This window comes from Protopterus annectens, chromosome 14.part0 (genome assembly GCF_019279795.1).
Source record: "Protopterus annectens isolate FY-2018-M chromosome 14.part0, PAN1.0, whole genome shotgun sequence".
In the NCBI taxonomy this organism is placed as follows: Eukaryota; Metazoa; Chordata; order Ceratodontiformes; family Protopteridae; genus Protopterus; species Protopterus annectens.
In genome coordinates, this window is record NC_056748.1 from 127658092 (window position 1) to 127677187 (window position 19096).

The following is a 19096-nucleotide window of genomic DNA, read 5'->3' on the forward strand; positions in this document are numbered from 1 at the left end:
TAGCCTTGTTTGTATGCTTGTTGTTTGTTTGCTTGTTATTTCCCTGGAACGCTAATTCCACCTAAAACGCGGCTTCTCAGCGCTTCTGTGGATCCCTAGTGATATCTGCATTGCTTACTCTACTTATTTCCTTGTTTCACTTGAAAGAAAGTTACTGTTTGTCGTTTTTGCATTTAAGTTACCTGTAACACATTGCACTTAAGTTACCTGGCACTTGCTCACTAAAGCAATTATACAAGTCAGCACTGAAAATTAAAAGCACTACACCCTCACTCCCCATTGGCCCTTGCTTTCAATTATAAAGGAATTCCCAATATTTTTCTATCATGTCCAAAGGTCAGTTGTCAATCTCCTCTCTGGTCCAGCTGGTGAACCTGGGAATCTTGAGGCAATGTTACAACTGCCTCATGCACACAGACAACCCTCTCCTCCTCCTCCCAACAAATTCCAACACATGTGAGAGATGCAGCCATATAGCCAAATTGGAGGCTAAGCTCTCTCAACTCAGTACTGGCATAACCAGTCAGGAGGAGAATGAAACCACACTCACTACAATTCCAGTCTCACATAGACCTACCATGACAGCAAACCAAACACATAATCACACAAAAACATATTCACAGGCTCTAAATAAAGATCTGCCTAAGCAGCAGAGACCTCCAAAGCAGACACCCAAGCAACCGCTACCCCAAAACAAAACACGTGCAACACATATCTCACAAAGCCAATGTGCCGAACAGTCACAGCCCTTAAGGCTAAACAACACACCTGATACACTTGTAATAGGTGAGTCTGTCATGAGGCACACTGACGTCCCGCTCACCAGGCTGAACAAGGAGAAGGTCACGGTGAGCAGCCTGTCGGGCGCTAGGATCCGCCACATAACACAAGCACTCAGGTCACTCCAAGGCAAGTACAAATATGACTCAGTCATTGTCCATGCTGGTGTGAATGACCTGAGATGTACCTCCCTGGACTACATGAAAAGAGACATAGAGGAGCTCTCTGAGCATGTAGCCCAGGCCGGTATGACCCTGACCTTGAGTAGCATCTTACCCTCACCAAGAATGATGCCACAATATGAAGACAAGATGATCAATTTCAACAATTGGCTTAAGTACTGGTGTCATTCAAAGGGGATCCAATGCCTGTTAGCCTGGGATGATATGCTCGACAAGCCACAATGCTTCACTAGGGACGGCTTGCACCTGTCACCCCTGGGCTTTCGGATATTGGCAAAGGCTCTTGCTACCCCCATAGTGCCTTTTTTAGGCAAGGCTCAAAAGACAAACCCACCTCCATAGGTATCACAAGGGATAAGAAACTAAGAGTAATGCTACTCAACGCCAGAAGTCTAAACCTCAAGATGCACACACTTGAAACTCTCCTTAGCATGGAGAACATCGATATCTGTGCAGTAACAGAAACCTGATTCAGGGCTCCCGAGAGCACCCCAGCACTACTAGGTTATACCTCATACCATGCTTTTCGGCCCCAAAACTTGGACAGAACCACAAAAGGAGGGGGAGTATCGATATTCATCAAAAATACCCACACCTCCAGGTTGGTGGCAAAGCACGAAGCATCAGAGACTATCCATGTGCAACTAACAGTGGGTAAAATGGCCTTCCAGTTTATAGCCTGCTACAGACCACCCTCCCAAACCAGGAACCCCACTCGGCCTTCCTGAGAACACTGGAAAATATGAAGGTCTCCAAACACCATTATATTGGGCGTCTTCAACTACCCAAACATAGACTGGGAGCATTACTCTAGCTCCAACACCCTAGCCCAAAGGTTCCTAGAATTCATAAACTCAAATGCTATGGAACAACTTGTTACCACTCCCACAAGAGGGGAAAACATACTGGACCTGATCATCACCAGCATGGGGACTCTATGCTCCAGACCAGAAGTGTATCCCTCACTGGTAAGATCAGACCATATACTGATCTCACTGGATATTCACATCCGGACCCCACCCCTTGCCCAGAAAACCACAGTGAATAATTTCTCTAAAGCAAATTTCACACTCCTCAAAACCGAGGTGGAATCCTTCAAAGCCCCCGGGCCTGTGGAAAATATGACCCAGACCGCAGAATCCTTTATAAATGCATTCTATGAACACCTTCGGGAATGCATGGACCATGCAATCCCAAATAAAACCAAGACCCAATCCTCCAAAGGCAGACGTCCTGTCTGGTGAACACCAGCCATAAACAAACTATACAATAGAAGGAGGAAGCTACTACATTATAGAGCAAAATCCCAAAAAGGGAAGGCATCTCTGATCAGTATTAGCAAAAAACTAAGGGCACTCATAAAATCGTCTAAGGCCAGCTTCGAGAGAAAAATTGCACAGGACGCTAAGGATAATCACAAGGCTTTCTTTAGTTATGTTAGGAACCTGGTGAGAATTCCCAGATATGCTCAGAATTAGTGCAAAATGACAAAAAATACACCGAACCCACAGACATTGGCAACATTGTAGCTGACAGGTTCAGCGCAAACTTCTCTCCCCCCCTCCCCACCAAAAGGGCAAATATCTATCCCAGGAGAGTGCTGCCCCCCTGACATCTCAGATGCTCAGGTAAGAGCCGCCCTCTCCAAAGCAAAAAACACAGCATCAATGGGACCAGACGGTGTCCCGGGCTGCTTCCTACATGAACTCCAAGAAGAGCTAAACCCAAACATAAAACTACTGTTCAATCTCAGCCTTACTACAGGATATGTACCCAAAGAGTGGCGTACAGCAACAGTGGTCCCTCTCCACAAAGGTGGTGCCTCAACGGACCCTGGAAACTATCGCCCCATAAGCCTGACTAGCTTGGTCTGCAAAGCTATGGAAAGGATCATCATGGACCTCATAAATAAAGATATTGGGGACCTACAGACACTGGATCCTACCCAGTTCGGCTTTGTTAAGGGCAGATCCTGCCTCTTAAACCTGGTCGACTTCTTTGAAACAGTCACTAAGGCCATTGACGAAGGGAAGGTGGTCCACACAGCCTACCTGGACCTCGCAAAAGCCTTCGATACAATACCCCACTCGGGCATTATAGATAAGCTCACCAGTTTAAATATAAACCCCTATGTCACTAGATGGGTTGCAAACTGGCTCAAGGACAGAACCCACATGGTTAGAATTGCTGGAGCCATGTCAGACTCCAAACCAGTTACAAGTGGCGTCCCACAAGGCTCAGTCCTGGGACCTCTCTTGTTCGGTATATATTTCTCGGAGGTACAGGCCAACACAGAAGGACTGTGGCTGACCAAGTTCGCAGATGACTGCAAAATGGGAGCCATAATCGACTCTCCAGCTGACACAAGCATCCTCCAAAAGGGTCTCATAGAAACAGACAACTGGTGCCAGAGCCATGGCCTCAAGCTAAACGCCAAAAAGTGTATAGTCATCCCCTTTGGCAAAAACAAAGTGCCTACAAATTACCACATAGGTGGTAATCCATTAAGTACAGAAGAAGTAATTAGGGACCTGGGGACCCAAGCTGATAGCAATCTCTTATTTGACAACCACATGGCCAAAGTGGTTAGAAAAACATTTTATATAGCCCACCTAATCATGAAGGGATTCACATCTAGATTAGGGGAGGTCATCGTGCCTCTTTACTTATCCCTCATCAGGCCCATAATCGAGTACAATGCCCCTTTTGGGATGTACCTTACCAAACACTTGCAGCAACTGGAAAGACCCCAAAAGTACCTCACCAAGAGGATCAAAGGGCTCAAACAGATGCCATATGCTGCCCGGTTAAAGAAACTCCAGCTCTACTCAGTGGCATACCGCCTGCTCAGAGGTGACCTGTGCCTGACGTATAAAGCCATGTCCAACCCAGAATTAAGGGACATGCTGCACCTCAAAAAATCCAAATCCCATCGAGCTACACACTCGAGAGACTTGAACCTCAGCACTGAAATAAATAGGACATGCTGGAGGGACAGATTCATAACCCAGTGGCTCCCTTCACTCTGGAATAAAATCCCAGTCCAGGTTAGGCAGAGTCCCTCATTAACTCTCTTCAAGAGGAATCTTGATGAGTGGATGGGAGATCGTAGGTTTACCCCAGGTATCACTTCTGTGTCACTGTTAGACAGAGGCACAGTATACTAACCTCGAAAAAGGGCATAGCAAAATTAATTTAAAATGTGTGGCGAAAGCCAAACATACTCTGGCTAGACTTATAAATGCCCTAGGGCAGATAGCCTAGTATGAACCTATGAACCTATGAATTGTGTTGGACCAGCACCCTTTCCAGAATTAACTTTAAAGCCTTTCATTTTGCTGGCTGCTGGGATTAGCTTCAGCATCCATGTAACCCTGAAAAGGATAAAGAGGGTTACTGGAAAATAGCTGGCTGGCTGCAATTATAATTAAAAAAGGAGATCTGAATGGGAAATCTAGTTAGTGTGAAGAAGTGTGTCATATGGTACAATTTCCATCTAGAAAGTTCTCTCTGAGTATAAATCTCATGGAAGTTAGACCACATTGTCAATCTGTGTTACTTACACAAGTGCACATCAAAGTGTATACAATATGACATGTAAAAGCCTGGCCAACAGAAGCTTCAACTATGTTCAGTCAAGTTACGGCCATATAAAACAAATCAGTACAACAACATGTGCTTAAAAATAAAATGACCATATACTGCAGTACCTGAAGAAATCTGCAGTCACCAAGACAAGTAAAACAAATGCAATTAAAATACTTCCTACTACACAAAATGTATGAAAAATGCAGCATAATTACAACTCAAAAAAACGTAACATATAGCATTTACTTTTTTGGGGGGGGTTCATCCATCCACCCCTCTTATTTATTGATTCTAACTTCAACATCACACAAAAATCATTTTAAAGTGCATTATTCTGTTCTGCTAGTGGCAGTGATTCAGGAAAAGACAACATTTATTTATCTATTTTCACATTTGTTAACCAGGGAAGTGCATTAGTATAAAGACCCTTTTCAGCCATGACACAGGCCATGCCATGATAGCACAAAAACAGAATAGTATGTACAGCATATAAAAACAACTGAAATACAATAATTAAAGTAAAAAAAGGACAGAGAACATAAATAGTACCCCAAGAAAATCAATTCAGAACAAAAACATCCTTAAGAATGACAAACCTCAAGCAAGATTTGTCTGGGAAGATAAAATTCCAGCAGATTTGAATCAGATAAGTGAAGGGGAATCACAACACAATGGCAGAAAAATTCCTCATTCTGAGGAAACTGAGCAGTATTGACAAAGGAAAGGAAGTACAGTGAAAGATTTCTGTAATGGGAGTGAATTTAGTTTGTGTAAATGTTGATAAGTATATGGGACAACAACAAGATAGATTTTCTATTGACAAAAGCAGTAAGAACAGTATAAAAGTGAATTAAGAGAATACCGGAAAGTTCTATGTGGAATCAGTGTGCAGAATAATGCAGTAGTTAGAAGGTGGTAAGCTGTCAAGCAATGAAAAGTAATAATAAGAGAGTCAGTTGTGATAAAAGCAGTGGGAACTCGGGACAATTGTTTTATATCTTTGAATTAAAACTTTTACAAGTTACACTATATGCAGCGATGGCTTAAACTGACTTATGGGGCCTGATTTTGAGGAGGCTTTGCTGAGGAGGATTTACTAAATCCCTCATCTGCCAGATTTACTTCAATCAGTTGTAATGTCCTCACATTTAACACTATTTCATGAACTAAAGTAGCAAACATTTTGTGACAAGGGATATTCTACTGACTCAGAGGTGGATTCTCTTTAGGGCTAGGAGTATATAAAGAAAGTGCCATAGGTCTTTTGACAAAATCTAGAATGTTCTAACATGGCAATTTTATAAGTTAATGTTAACCAAATTTGACTGTAGGATCTTAATTCTCCACCTTTCTTTTCACACCTGATTTTTCACTCTTCCATTATCTTTAGTCTCCATGGCAAGGTGGAAGAGAGATGAATAGATTGGTATGGCATCATCTTGGTTGTTAGGGGAGTTTTTTCCATTTTGGGCTATTCTTAATTTCAGCAGTTATATATATATCCCACTGTTGGGCGGCTGTGTATGCACCTTTTCATCTTTACCTGCTTCAGCTAGGTACTCCCTTAAGACCCCAGCCAGGCAGTCCCCACGTCAAAAAGGAAAACTACTCTCCCACAAGTTTGGCAAGACAGAATTTAAGCCAATCGTTCTTCTTCCTTCTCTGTCTTCCTTTTCTAGTTCCTAGGTCCCCCTAGTTGGAACTGAGTCTCCTGGATCATGGGTACAGTTACCTCTGTCTGTATTAAGGAGTTAAAGCACTAAAATATTTGATATTTTTATTTCTGCTAATCAAAATTTATGTCAGACCAAAATTTAGGAGTACACATCTTAGATCTCTACAGCATGACACTGCAGTTTCATCTCAAAGGGTGGATTTTACAGTGCCCAGTGCACCTTATGGGAGGGAACTGTAGTGTGATCATTATATAGTTTAAGAGACAGTAATCTATATTTAAAATGCTGAAAATCTGGCTCAAAATGTTAAGAGAAGATGGTTTATCTTCATTTATTTAAAGATGAATAGCAAATAACATAAGCATCTGAAGATAGCTAAAGAAGAAGGCATGTTGTCTGTATATGAGTTGCAACTAACCTGTGAGCAGCTACCTCTCCCATATCTCTGCCCTACACATTCTTTCCACTGTTCCTCTTATCCATGAACCCCTCTATTGATTTTGATCATACAACTTCCTCAGGCAATATGTTTGAAGACCTATCATCCTCTCAGTGAAGGAATATTTCTTTATCTGTCTCTAGGAGTGTTACATTTTCATCTTCTATTCATGACTTTGTTAGTCCTCCTCACCTCTGTCCCTCTCATTTGCCTTTGGCATTATCATGTGTCCTGGTTATGCCTCCCCTTTTTCTCTCTAGGATATACATGACTGACTATTTAAGTCTCTTAACACAGCCTGTCCTCCACTGTTTTTACCACATAATAGCTCTGTGTTGTAAACACTCAACACCCACATCTCCTTTCTTCCACTCACGCAGCTGATATAAGTGGACATAATGTTTCACCTGTGGCTTTACCATTTGATGACCTCATTATTTATTTGTTACTTTTGTTTACTCGGAAAGTCCAACTGGGCACAAGCCACATTTTCAGTGGAGGCCCAGGGAGAAATGCTTCATTTTACAGATTGAGTAGAAGGCAGTTATACAAGATATACATAATAAATGTGCATACATAGACTAGTAATGATATGACAGTTAATAAAAAATAATAAATGTATATACATAGAATAGTTAATGTACAAATATAAACTAGCAAATAAACATACATAGAATAGTAATGATATGCGCAATCATAAGCTTTTAGGCTCATAGGTGTTTACTAGGCTAATGACCACAAGGGCCTTTTTAAGCCTAGCCATGCATCCCAAATCTCTGACAAGTTCTGGTACCCTTGGTAAATGTAAGCTGGGGCTTGGGAGATAAAACATTTACAAGCAGGAGCCTGGGAGATGAATCACTTACAGATTGCCTGTGTCCATTAGAGACATAGGTGCCAGACCAGGGATGAATTTCCTTTTCCTCATCCAATTATTCAAGTTCCACTTGAACTGGGCCAGGGAGGAATTCTGCTTCACGTGGATGGGGAGTCTGTTACATAGATGGGGTAGTCTCTGGGACATACACCTATCTCTCCAGCAGGTCCTAATTATATCACAGGCAAGGTTTAAGTCTAGAATGAGTAATTCTGGTGCTGTTTGTTTTGTCGATATGTGGGAGGTCCATCAGAGTGGGGTCTGACATTGACCTGTATGCCAGGCATAGATCTTCCCTGAAAAGCCTGTAGGAGACAGAACACAGGGATAGGACCTTGAGGTGGTCTGCACAGGACTTTTTAGTTACTCCCTGTATTCGTTTTAGTGAGGAACCTCTGTGGATGTTCCAGTTATTGGATATGCCTGGTTAGGTACATACCAAAGAGGGGGCATTGTACTGAATAATAGGTCTGATGTATGCCAAATAGAGTGGAACAATGATTTCCTTGGACTTAGATGCCATACCTTTGTTTATAAGTTGCACAACATAGAATGATCTGATCGTCAAAGGTTAGATTGCTATCTATGTGAGTCCCTAAGTCCCTGCCTACTGGGTCAACTCTAAGAAGTGTTTTATCAATATGATAGTGACCAGGGGTGGATGACTTCGCCAAAGGACACTATTTTGCATTTCTTGGCATTTAGTTTTAGTCCATGGCTCTGACACCAGTTGTTTGTCGGTTTCAACCCCTCCTGGAGAACATTTGTGTCAATGTGGGATTCAATGACAGCTCCTAATTTGCAATCATCTGCAAATTTAGTCAGGCAGAGACTATTGACATTGGCCTTGTCTTCAGAGAAGTAAATGCCAAAAAGGAGGGGTGCAAGGACTGATCCCTGAGGGACTCTGCTTGTGACTGACCTCTCTGTAGAGGTGGACTCTCCAATTCTAACTTCCTGGCCTGTCTGTGAGCCAGTTGGCTATCCGCTGAGTGACATACAAGTTTGCACCTGACCTCTTGAGTTTGTCAATAATGCCCAAATGGGGTATTGTGTCAAATGCCTTGGCCAGGTCAAGGCAGGCAGTGTGAAACATTTTTCCCTCATCCATTGCTTTGGTTACCTTCTCAAAGAAGTCCACCCAGGGTCAGTAGGCATGATCTGCCCTTGACAAAACCAAACTGGATTGGGTCCAGTGTCTGGAGGTTTACTATATCTCTGTTGATCATTTCCATGATAATGCTTTCCATGGCTTTACATATAAGACTAATGAGACTTATGGGTCTGTAGTTTCCAGTGTGTATTGATGGCCCACCTTTGTGCAGAGGGATGACTGTTACTGTTCTCCATTCATGAGGCATGAAGCCTGTTTGGAGGCTACAGTTAAAGAGTAATTCCAGAGGCCCTGATGGGTCATGTTTCATGCTATTTAGACGGCATCCTGGGAGATTGTCTGAGCCCATTGATGCAGTGTTCTTGGTCTTAGATAGAGCATTAAGGACCTGTTCCCTAGTGATAGTAGGAGGAGGTATACTTAATGGTATTTCCTGAGGGAAGGTTGAGTGGGGGAGAGGGTAAAGTTGGAGCTGAATTTATCAGCCAGGTTAATGAAAACATGATGGTTAAATGAAGAATATGGTAAAATATTAGGTAGCATCAAGCTATAGCAGTGAAGTTACTATCAAATGGAATCAGCTGAAAATAGATATTAAGTTGGAGACAGTGAAGTAATCATAGGATGAAGATGGTTACAAATTATGAATGAGTATTGTGGAAGTCCAGGTAAAAGGGAGCCAGAGATAGTAGCGGAGAGGGATAAATGATAGTCAGATAGTCAGAGATTGTGAAGAAGTAGTTGTATTATGGTCAGGTACATAAAAGAGTGGTGAGGGTTTGGAGATTATCCAGGAACATCACATCTACAGAGCTGGCAAGTGAGTAGTTAGGACTTTAGCTGAGTTTTAAATGATTTTTGGGAGTGTTCTTTTTGCATTGCTAATGGGATGGAGTTCCAGGGTTAAGCAAAGTGGTGAGAGAGTAGTGATTTGCCAGCAGAATTGTTGGGTTTGGATACATGTAATACCTATTCATAAGATGAACCTAGTAGCCTGGAAGGGTTATATATTTGTATGAAGTTGGAAATAAATAAATGGACAGTTGTTTGTGGAAGTTGTAAGTTAGATACTGTGGGAATTCCAGCAACTGTAATTCCCTTACAACTGCACAGTGGTGGGTACAGTTTGGATGGGTGGCAGTGACTTGTGCTGTTTTGTAGTAACATTGCTCAAGTTTGTTTAACAAGGTCACTTGGATGTTGTTAAGGTTGGGTGCAGAGTAGGTTAGAGTATCAAGAGGAGAGAAGAGGCAATGTGTTTTCTTATAGTGTCTGAGAAGGAGAGTTTGACTCTATAGACAGAAAGTAGTTTTTAATATAATTTTTCACTATATTTTGGATTTGTGTTCAGATTTTAGGTTGTCTTCTACACTGATACCTAGCAGATAATTATTATCTCTGAAATCAACTCCCCAGACTATGTTCCCAACATTCTTTTGACCTCTGCTACTGACCTTTCACATTACAGTATATTACATAATTACTCCTGTTCATAAAATAGAAATTGGTTTCTTTCTGAATTCTTATTGCTTTTAAGTCAATAAAGTAAGTGCTCAGCTGATTTCAGAGATCACTGAAAATGAGTGCTTTAGTTTGTGGTACTTTGTGTGTGTGTGTGTGTGTGTGTGTGTGTGTGTGTGTGTGTGTGTGTGTGTGTGTGTGTGTGTGTGTGTGTGTGTGTAAGAAGTATGCATTTGTGAGTGTGTATATTTATGTAATTATTACTTTGTGAGTGTGAGCATGTGTGCAAGTATGTGTTTGTGAGTGAATGTTTGTGTGTGCGTGTGTGCAAGCATTTGGTTAATAATAGTTAAACATCTCTCTCCATCTCCATAGTACAAAATCACAGCTACGTCTCTATATCTAGGTCACTGTATTCTGGGCCTTCTGTGTGCTTAGTCACCTATAGTTAACTACCAGCTTTTAGCATGTATTCTCCCACTGGATCCTTCTGAAATAAAGATCATCTATATGCATGTTTTTAACAATTTTAACAATTATTAAGAAATCCATGTCTATCTATGTATTTTACTACTCCAAACACAGACCCTTTTACAATGACAATGGAAGGAATTTAGTTCATGCGTATCAGTGATCACCTACTGATGTAGTGGTTACCCACTTTACAAGTGACAAGTCCCTGAAATACAGAAAATAATCAGCAATGTTCTTCAATGTAGTAACAAAAACAGTCCATCACCTTAATTTCCAACACTCCCACCAAGCCCTCTCTCTATAGAACTGCCACCCTGCACACCTACTTTTTATACACACCTTTCAGATATGTGGAACCTTCTTTTTCTTCTTCTTCCTGGACAAGCAGGAGGAAAAATGTGACACATGCACACACACACACACACACACACACACACACACACACACACACACACACACACACACACACACACACACACACACACACACACACACACACACACACACATATACACACACACACATACACACACACACACACACACACACACACACACACACACACACACACACACACACACACACACACACAAGTTTGTAAAGGATGGATTTTTGTGTTTCAGGACCTTGACTCTGCTGTCTGGAGCATTTAATGGAGCCATTAGTGGAATCATTGATTCTGAAGGCTCTAGCCAAGGGTCTCTGTGGGCTCATGTGGGGTGGGAAATTGCATTGGCTATGGGATATTTTTTTTATTCTATTAAAATATATTTTGTAGTATGCAAGGACTTTTTATGAATGATTGGTTTTGGATGTAGTTCAGGATGCATCACACATTTATGTTTTCTTTATTTATTACATTCCGTAACTCCCTATATATAGTTATGGGTCATTTGATCTAAAGTTCATTTTATCTAAAAAGAAAAACAGTGATTCACTTGATCAAAAGTACTCTGAAAAGAAAAAAAAAAGATAAATGCAATCCTTATTGAATGTGCCATTGCTAATGGCCTCAGAAATAACTACTCATGAAAGATGATCGGAGCTGTATCATCCATATCTGAAAACATATATTCAGTTATAATCCTTTCATAATAGATACTTTAAGAGCTTAAGGTCTTTTGAACAGTACCTGATAATAACAATGTTTTAGATTTATTTCTGACTTAAAAGAATCACTACACAGTAAGGTGGTTTGTGCCTTGTTTTGGGGATTTTGTAGTTACAACTGAATGTGTCTTATGTTTGAGATCTACATCAGATTACCTGGAAAATGCTCTGATTTGCAGGCTAACTTGATTATTGTGAGCAGTAGAGCACAATTTTGTATTTTATAATGTTAAAAGTGCTGCTGTGAAACTTTGTTTAGCACAATGCCTACTTTAAATTTGTTATCCTTGCACTGGATTTGTGATTATGTTATGAATGGCTCCTACAGGCTTAAACATGCTTTCAGCATTAATGCTTGAAAGTTATTTTGGTTTGCATGTAACTCAGAAGGCTACACTGGTTAACACTAACCACAGGAAGAGCTGCCTAACTATTAATTAGTGAGCTGGGTGCTTTGTGTAACCTAAGACAAAGTGATTTTGCAGTTTCTGTTCTACCATACATCTGTTGCCATCCCCTGCAGAGAGGGTGTTCTTATGAACAATAGCAGTTGCTAGTGGCAACGCAAAGTTGTTGTTGAGTTACCCTTCCAAAAAAAAAAATCTCATCTCTGCAGGAAGAGAGTTTGTGTCCTGCAAAACAGCTCAGGTGTAAGAAATGGCTATGATATGCAGCCCAAGACCTTTTTCACACTTAGGAGTTACAGCAAGGCTTCCTGAAATCCAACATCCTCTCTCTAGGCTTGGTGACCCTGAAACAATTTCTGTCAGGGGTGTCTCAAGAGATGGACACAGAGATGCCAGACTTGGAAAGGTCACCGCTGGGATGCTACCAGACCATAGAAGTAAAAGTGCCTTGCATATCAAGATTTCTCCCAGGAGAGACAGTAAAGGACCTACATTGAAGGATGTCCTCAAAATGCATGGAGTAGAACGGTTAGACAGCTGGAAGAAGCTGGACCAGTGGGTAAATTTAGGTAAATCTAAAATGTACTGGGGTATGATCACTAATTTTGGAGTGGAAATGTGGTTTCATTTCTGCTGCAGAAATTAATTATATGCGAATCATCATAAAAATGTGTCTTAATTATCCTTAACTCAAACCTCTATCTCTTTCATTATTTAGATTTATATTGTAATAAATATGCCAAAACATAACATGCATTACTGTGTATAATGACAAACTAAACAACTAATTAGCTGATTTGTCATACTAGTGAATCACCACTGCATGATTGCATTTCATTTCTGCATGTAGTTTCAATGTCATCTCACTTGTTTATTTCACTTATACTTTGCAAAGTGGGTAGGTGAATTGGTCGAGGGACCCTTTTCAGCCGCAACCCAGACCACAATGATAAAGACAATAACAAGTGAGAAATGCACTTAGGTATACAAAAAAAAGAAAAAAAAAAACCGAATACTGCCATTAAGGCAGTTGGCAAAGATTGCATGTACAAAAGTTAGTTAGTTACTTACTTAGTACTAGGCTAACTGCCCCTTGTGGGCTATTTTAAGCCTAACCAACTACCATGTGTGAGAATCAAACCTTGCACCTTATGGCTGTAAGGTAAACACCTTAACTATTATGCCAACCTCCTCCATAAAACATAGCCAAGGTGTGACAATGCATAAGTAAAATATAAAACAATATTTACAAGAATTCATATATATTTAAGTTTAAATGTTGTTGTTGTTGTTATTGTATCTGTTGGCTTTTCCTGGTTAGGGGTCTCCACAGCGGAACTAATGATTGGCAGTAGATTTTTACATACAGAGTTGCCAGCCCTGACACATAGCCTTCAATGAAAGTACGCCCATTCACGCATGTCTCCACACAGAAGACGCTTTAGCTGAGAATCGAACAGGACAACGTCTTACTGTGAGGTGACAATGCTACCGCAGCACCACCACTGCAGCCTAAGTTTAAATATAAAGTTAAATTTTGTTATAGATGCAGAATTCTATGTAAGCATATTGCACTGCTCACACCATTATAAGATGTTACTATGGTGTAATGGACTAGGAGTAAGCAAGTGAATGTTGCAAAAGTATTTGTATTACTCTTTTTGTCCTAAAGTAATATCAAAACAGACTAAACAGCACATTTTGAAGTTGAATATACAAATGAACTCTGTAAAACAGCAGGACAAGCTGAAACTCAAGCAGAGCAGTTCAAAGTTTAATAAAAAATAACACCAAACATTGATTGGGTGCTTACATCCCCAATAACTGGGACTTCATCAGAAATTTTGAAATTGAACCACCAGTCCAGTTGAACCTAAAAATTAATATAGCATTGTGTTAGACCATGTCTCTATAGCATGTGTATTTGCTTTTTTCAAACAGATGGTCTCTAAAGTGTTTCCTTATAGGCGTTAGTTGGTCTATATTCTTAATATTCTGTGTGAGATTGCTCTGAACAGCTGGAACTATTCTAGAGAAAGCTCAGCTGCAGTATAGCTATTAATAATTAATAATTCAGTGCATTCTTCAAATAAATAAATAAATGCATGAAAGGAAAGAAAAACTAATGTAATGACTTATGTAAATCTGCTGCTGGTAATCTGGTCCCAAGACACATCTTACTACATTACAGTTTTTTAGTCTTACTAAAAAAAAGATGGTGCATTCATAAACAGTGTCTCTATATAGCAGAGATCTCAAACTCAAATAACATAGTGGCCCTATAAAGACTTTGCCCTTGGCCAGACTACTACGATCTCCATACGGAATGGGAGTGGGCAATGGGGGTGTTGTGTAGGGATATTGGAAAAGGAGTACATTTGTACCTTTGTGTGAAAAAAATATATACTGATGGAGGGGACAACATTATTTATTATTTCATTTACTGTGTATATTTGGTTACTGGAATAGTCTGACTGTGTCAGCAAAAACAATTCATTTTCAGTGGAGGCCTGAGGGAAAAAAAAAACCCTCCAAACATCAATATGAAAAAGACAACATGCCCAAAAGAGGAAACAAAACATTATAATAATTTTCCTAATAAGATAATATAACACAGAGTAAACATATTAACAAATAGTAACAAAAGCAGGAGATAATGCTATGGATTTACAATTGCATTGATAACTTTTCACAATTATACATACAAAGCAGATTTATGGTAAATTAGTTTGAAAAATCAGTCACATTCACATCCAGTTGCATAGCAGAATAGGTCTAGTAATTGCAATGTAGAGCATAAACAGAAGTAATACAGATGAGTTTTCAGGTAATAGCCAGCTATATTGTGTAGAGAATAGGTAAGACAGAAGAGTCAAGGTATACAAACGTTAGAGTAAGTGGATGTGAGAAAGAAAAACAGTGGAAAGTAGAATGAGAATGATTAAGGAAAGAATGGATAACAGAGCTGTAGAGGAGGCAAAAGAGGTGTAGAATAAAGCAGTCAGGAAGCATAAGGAATGTTAAATGAGTCACTTCCCATAACCACTGTCACTGGGCATGCTTTGTATGTACCTTCCCATAACCACTGTCACTGGGCATGCCTTGTATGTACTTTCCCATAACCACTGTCACTGGGCATGCTTTGTATGTACCTTCCCATAACCACTGTCACTGGGCATGCCTTGTATGTACCTTCCCATAACCACTGTCACTGGGCATGCTTTGTATGTACCTTCCCATAACCACTGTCACTGGGCATGTTTTGTATGTACCTTCCCATAACCACTGTCACTGGGCATGCTTTGTATGTACCTTCCCATAACCACTGTCACTGGGCATGTTTTGTATGTACCTTCCCATAACCACTGTCACTGGCCTTGCTGTCAATGGGCATGCTTTGTATGTACCTTCCCATAACCACTGTCACTGGGCATGTTTTGTATGTACCTTCCCATAACCACTGTCACTGGCCTTGCTGTCAATGGGCATGCTTTGTATGTACCTTCCCATAACCACTGTCACTGGCCTTGCTGTCACTGGGCATGCTTTGTATGTACCTTCCCATAACCACTGTCACTGGGCATGCTTTGTATGTACCTTCCCATAACCACTGTCACTGGCCTTGCTGTCAAAGGGCATGCTTTGTATGTACCTTCCCATAATCATTGTCACTGGGCATGCTTTGTATGTACCTTCCCATAACCACGGTCACTGGGCATGCTTTGTATGTACCTTCCCATAACCACTGTCACTGGGCTTGCTGTCATTGGGCATGCTTTATATGTACCTTCCCATAACCACTGTCACTGGGCATGCTTTGTATGTACCTTCCCATAACCACTGTCACTGGCCTTGCTGTCAATGGGCATGATTTGTATGTACCTTCCCATAACCACTGTCACTGGGCTTGCTGTCACTGGGCATGCTTTGTATGTTTACACTTTGCTTGCATTTATCAAGTGTACCACAAAGTTTACTGTTGTAACATTTGCTATTTTTTATTTATACCAGTGTCATTTATGCATGTACCTTTATTGTACATAGTACATTGCTGCTCTTGGTTTTTGCTTCACACTTATATCATCAGTTGATCATACAGGAAATTAAGCAGATGACCTTCAAATGCCTAAGAAGACATGGCCTTGAATACTGAGCAATAGAGAGATCTCCTAGTACAACCTCATGTTGATCAGGATTTTCTGCAGGAATGGTTAATGAGAGGTGAGTTGACACCAGAGGATAAAAAGCTAATAATGGCAGCCTAGAATAGTGGACTACGTACACGTTGGTTTACAAAGTCCGCTGAACATGTGGGAGAAACAGACAAATGTAGGTTCCATAAAAAACAATTGTAAGCAGTCACACACCTTGTTTCTGGGTGTGATACAGTCAAGGCAGACTGTATCACACCCAGAAACAAGGTGTGCGACCTCCTAATTTCCTGTAGGATCAACAGTGATAATCTTGTAGGTGTTTTTGGTCTAGACCTCCAGGTACCGCTACTGACGGCCCTTGATCTGTTTATGTTTTGGTCCAGAAGATCTGACTATAAGCTAGGTACTCTGGTCTACGTGCAGAAGCCAAATCAAGCTGCTGACTGCTTTCTTCATGTCATGTAAGAGATGCCTTTTAAGGTGGAACCAAAATTGTTGACATATTTTCTTAAAAGCTATGCTTGTATGGACTACAGTAACCATGAAAAGAAGCAAACAGAACCGTATGTATTTAAAGTAGAATATCTTCTCAATCAAATCAGTCTCCTAGCAAGCAATAATAATATAACAACAGGACTAAGCTCCCTATTGAAGTAGTGACTTGCAATGCCAAGAATTGCAAGTTCCAAAATGATGAAGAAAACGACCAACAATTCAGGAGAAGAATGAATACTGACCATCACTCTTCTCCCTTTTATCTTGTTTTTGCAGGGGACAGGCTCCACTGCACCCCCCAAGATATGAAACATAAGCTCTCCACGAACTTATATATATATATATATATATATATATATATATATATATATATATATATGGATCAGTGTCATTTCGCTGAAAATTTCTGACATATGGTCCAAATCACCGAAAATCCATTTCGCCAAAAATAGTACTGACAGTGTATCTGCCCTTTTCCCCACTGTAGTGTGATCTCGGAGTGAGAATATTAATATTATATTATATTATATATTATATTAAAGTAGGGGGGTGGGGGTGTAGCCCCCCACCCAGTACAGTTTAATATTGTCTAGTATTGTTTTATATTGAGCAGTCCCTATTAAAAGGGTAAGTAAGTAGTTTAAAACCTGAGTAGGTGGGGGGCTACACCCCCCACACCCCCCCTACCTTCTATTTGACCCATGTAGGACCTTGGGTCATTAGTTTTCTGCACTGCAGTAACTGATGTGTCCTACTTTTCTCCTTCTCTTAATTCAAGTGCACTTTTTGGCCTGGTTAGAGGACAGGTAGTGGATATGCAGGGCAGTATCTGTTGTAAAATATTTTGTACAAAACTTTAGCTTGTTGGGCATGTTGTTTAACTGAATTGTACATAATTTTAGGCTTACGTTTTCAGTCTAACATTGGCATGACAGTTCTTGTCTTCCAAGCATTATCTGCAAAGGGCTTACTCTTGTAGCAATGTGTGGAGTAGATGGATGAGAGGAGACCTCTTTGACGCTCTGTATCGGTATCTTATTAGCTGTTTGTACTGCTCTTTTGGCATCATTATTCACTTGAGGTCAGTGAGGACTTCATGTATTATAAGTGCAACCATAGTTATTAATAAACTGTCGGAACTCACTTGACACATACTTTGTACCAATGTCCAACCAGTTCAAAAGGTAGTCCATATCTTAAGGCCATGGGTTTGAATCTGGCTATTATTTGTTGGCTAGTTGTAGGTGGTAGATGGATTATTTCCATGACATGAGAGTGGTAGTCCACAACAATGAGGCAGTTTTTGTTTTCAGACTCATAAAAGTCAAATGCTAGCATTTTTGTCAAAGACCTTGTGAATGTTGGTTTTAATTACTCACTTTTCTGCAGTGGTTTATGAACAATTATAGGAGATCTGATACTTTGATGCAATATTTGCAATGTCCTGCTTGATAATTGGACACCAGTTTGACATTTGGTCTCTTTTTCGATACTTTGTGACACCTTGATGGCCTTTGTGCATGTGTTACATAGCACTACAATTCACTGTGATGAAATCAGTAAAATTCTGTCTTAATGCAGCAACACGCCATCTTGTTCTGATAGTTGCGTTCTGGCTAGGCAGTACTAATGCATGAAACATCTGGTCTGTGTCCTATGATTTGATCATCTATCTCAAACACATCACATAACGGCTTGCAACATCTAAGTCATTCTTGGTATCTCACTTTAGCTTGTTTAGTCTCTTGGTAGTTACAGGTCTAGTTGACATTACGCTCTGCACATAGGTGACAATATCTTTTTTTTGTATTGGATAATGGTTGGTTACATGCAGGATTTCTGAATATCATGACTGCAACAACTAACTATTTTCCAGGCATGTATATTGTTGTGGCACTGTATTGATCCACACCGAGCCAGCTCAGCCACATTAACAGTCTTTGGCATCTAAGTGGTACTTTATCTAGCTCATAGGAATTAATGGTGGAACCAGTGGTTTGTGATCAGTCTGAAGATGGAAACTCTTGAGCCCTAATAGCCACCTAGAGAATTTCTGACATACCCACACACATGCAACACACTCTTTTTTTTGATATACAAATGTTTCTGTTCTACATCAGTTAACATGCCGGAGCAATAGGCAAAAGGGTGCAATATTTGTTTATCCATTTGGACGAATGCTACACCTAGCTCATAGCTACTAACATCAGTGTTCGCTACCAGAGATGTAGCTAAGGTGGGTCAAAGGGCACAACCTCCCTAGGCACAAAGTGTGTTAGGGGATATAATTGGCAGATGATGATCAGTCTTTAGTGCATTACCAGCATTCAGTATGTCGG

The 19096-nt window shown here is 40.4% G+C and overlaps 1 protein-coding gene across 1 annotated transcript in view; it reads left to right on the plus strand.

Annotated features, from left to right (window-relative positions):
* The first annotated feature begins 12330 nt into the window (after positions 1-12330).
* Positions 12331-19096, plus strand: part of LOC122788631 (EF-hand calcium-binding domain-containing protein 6-like) — a 516700-nt gene continuing 509934 nt past the window's right edge. The window contains exon 1 of the mRNA XM_044055530.1: positions 12331-12677. Within this exon, the coding sequence (XP_043911465.1) occupies positions 12359-12677 (319 nt within the window). The 5' untranslated portion in view covers positions 12331-12358. The remainder of the gene's footprint in view (positions 12678-19096) is intronic.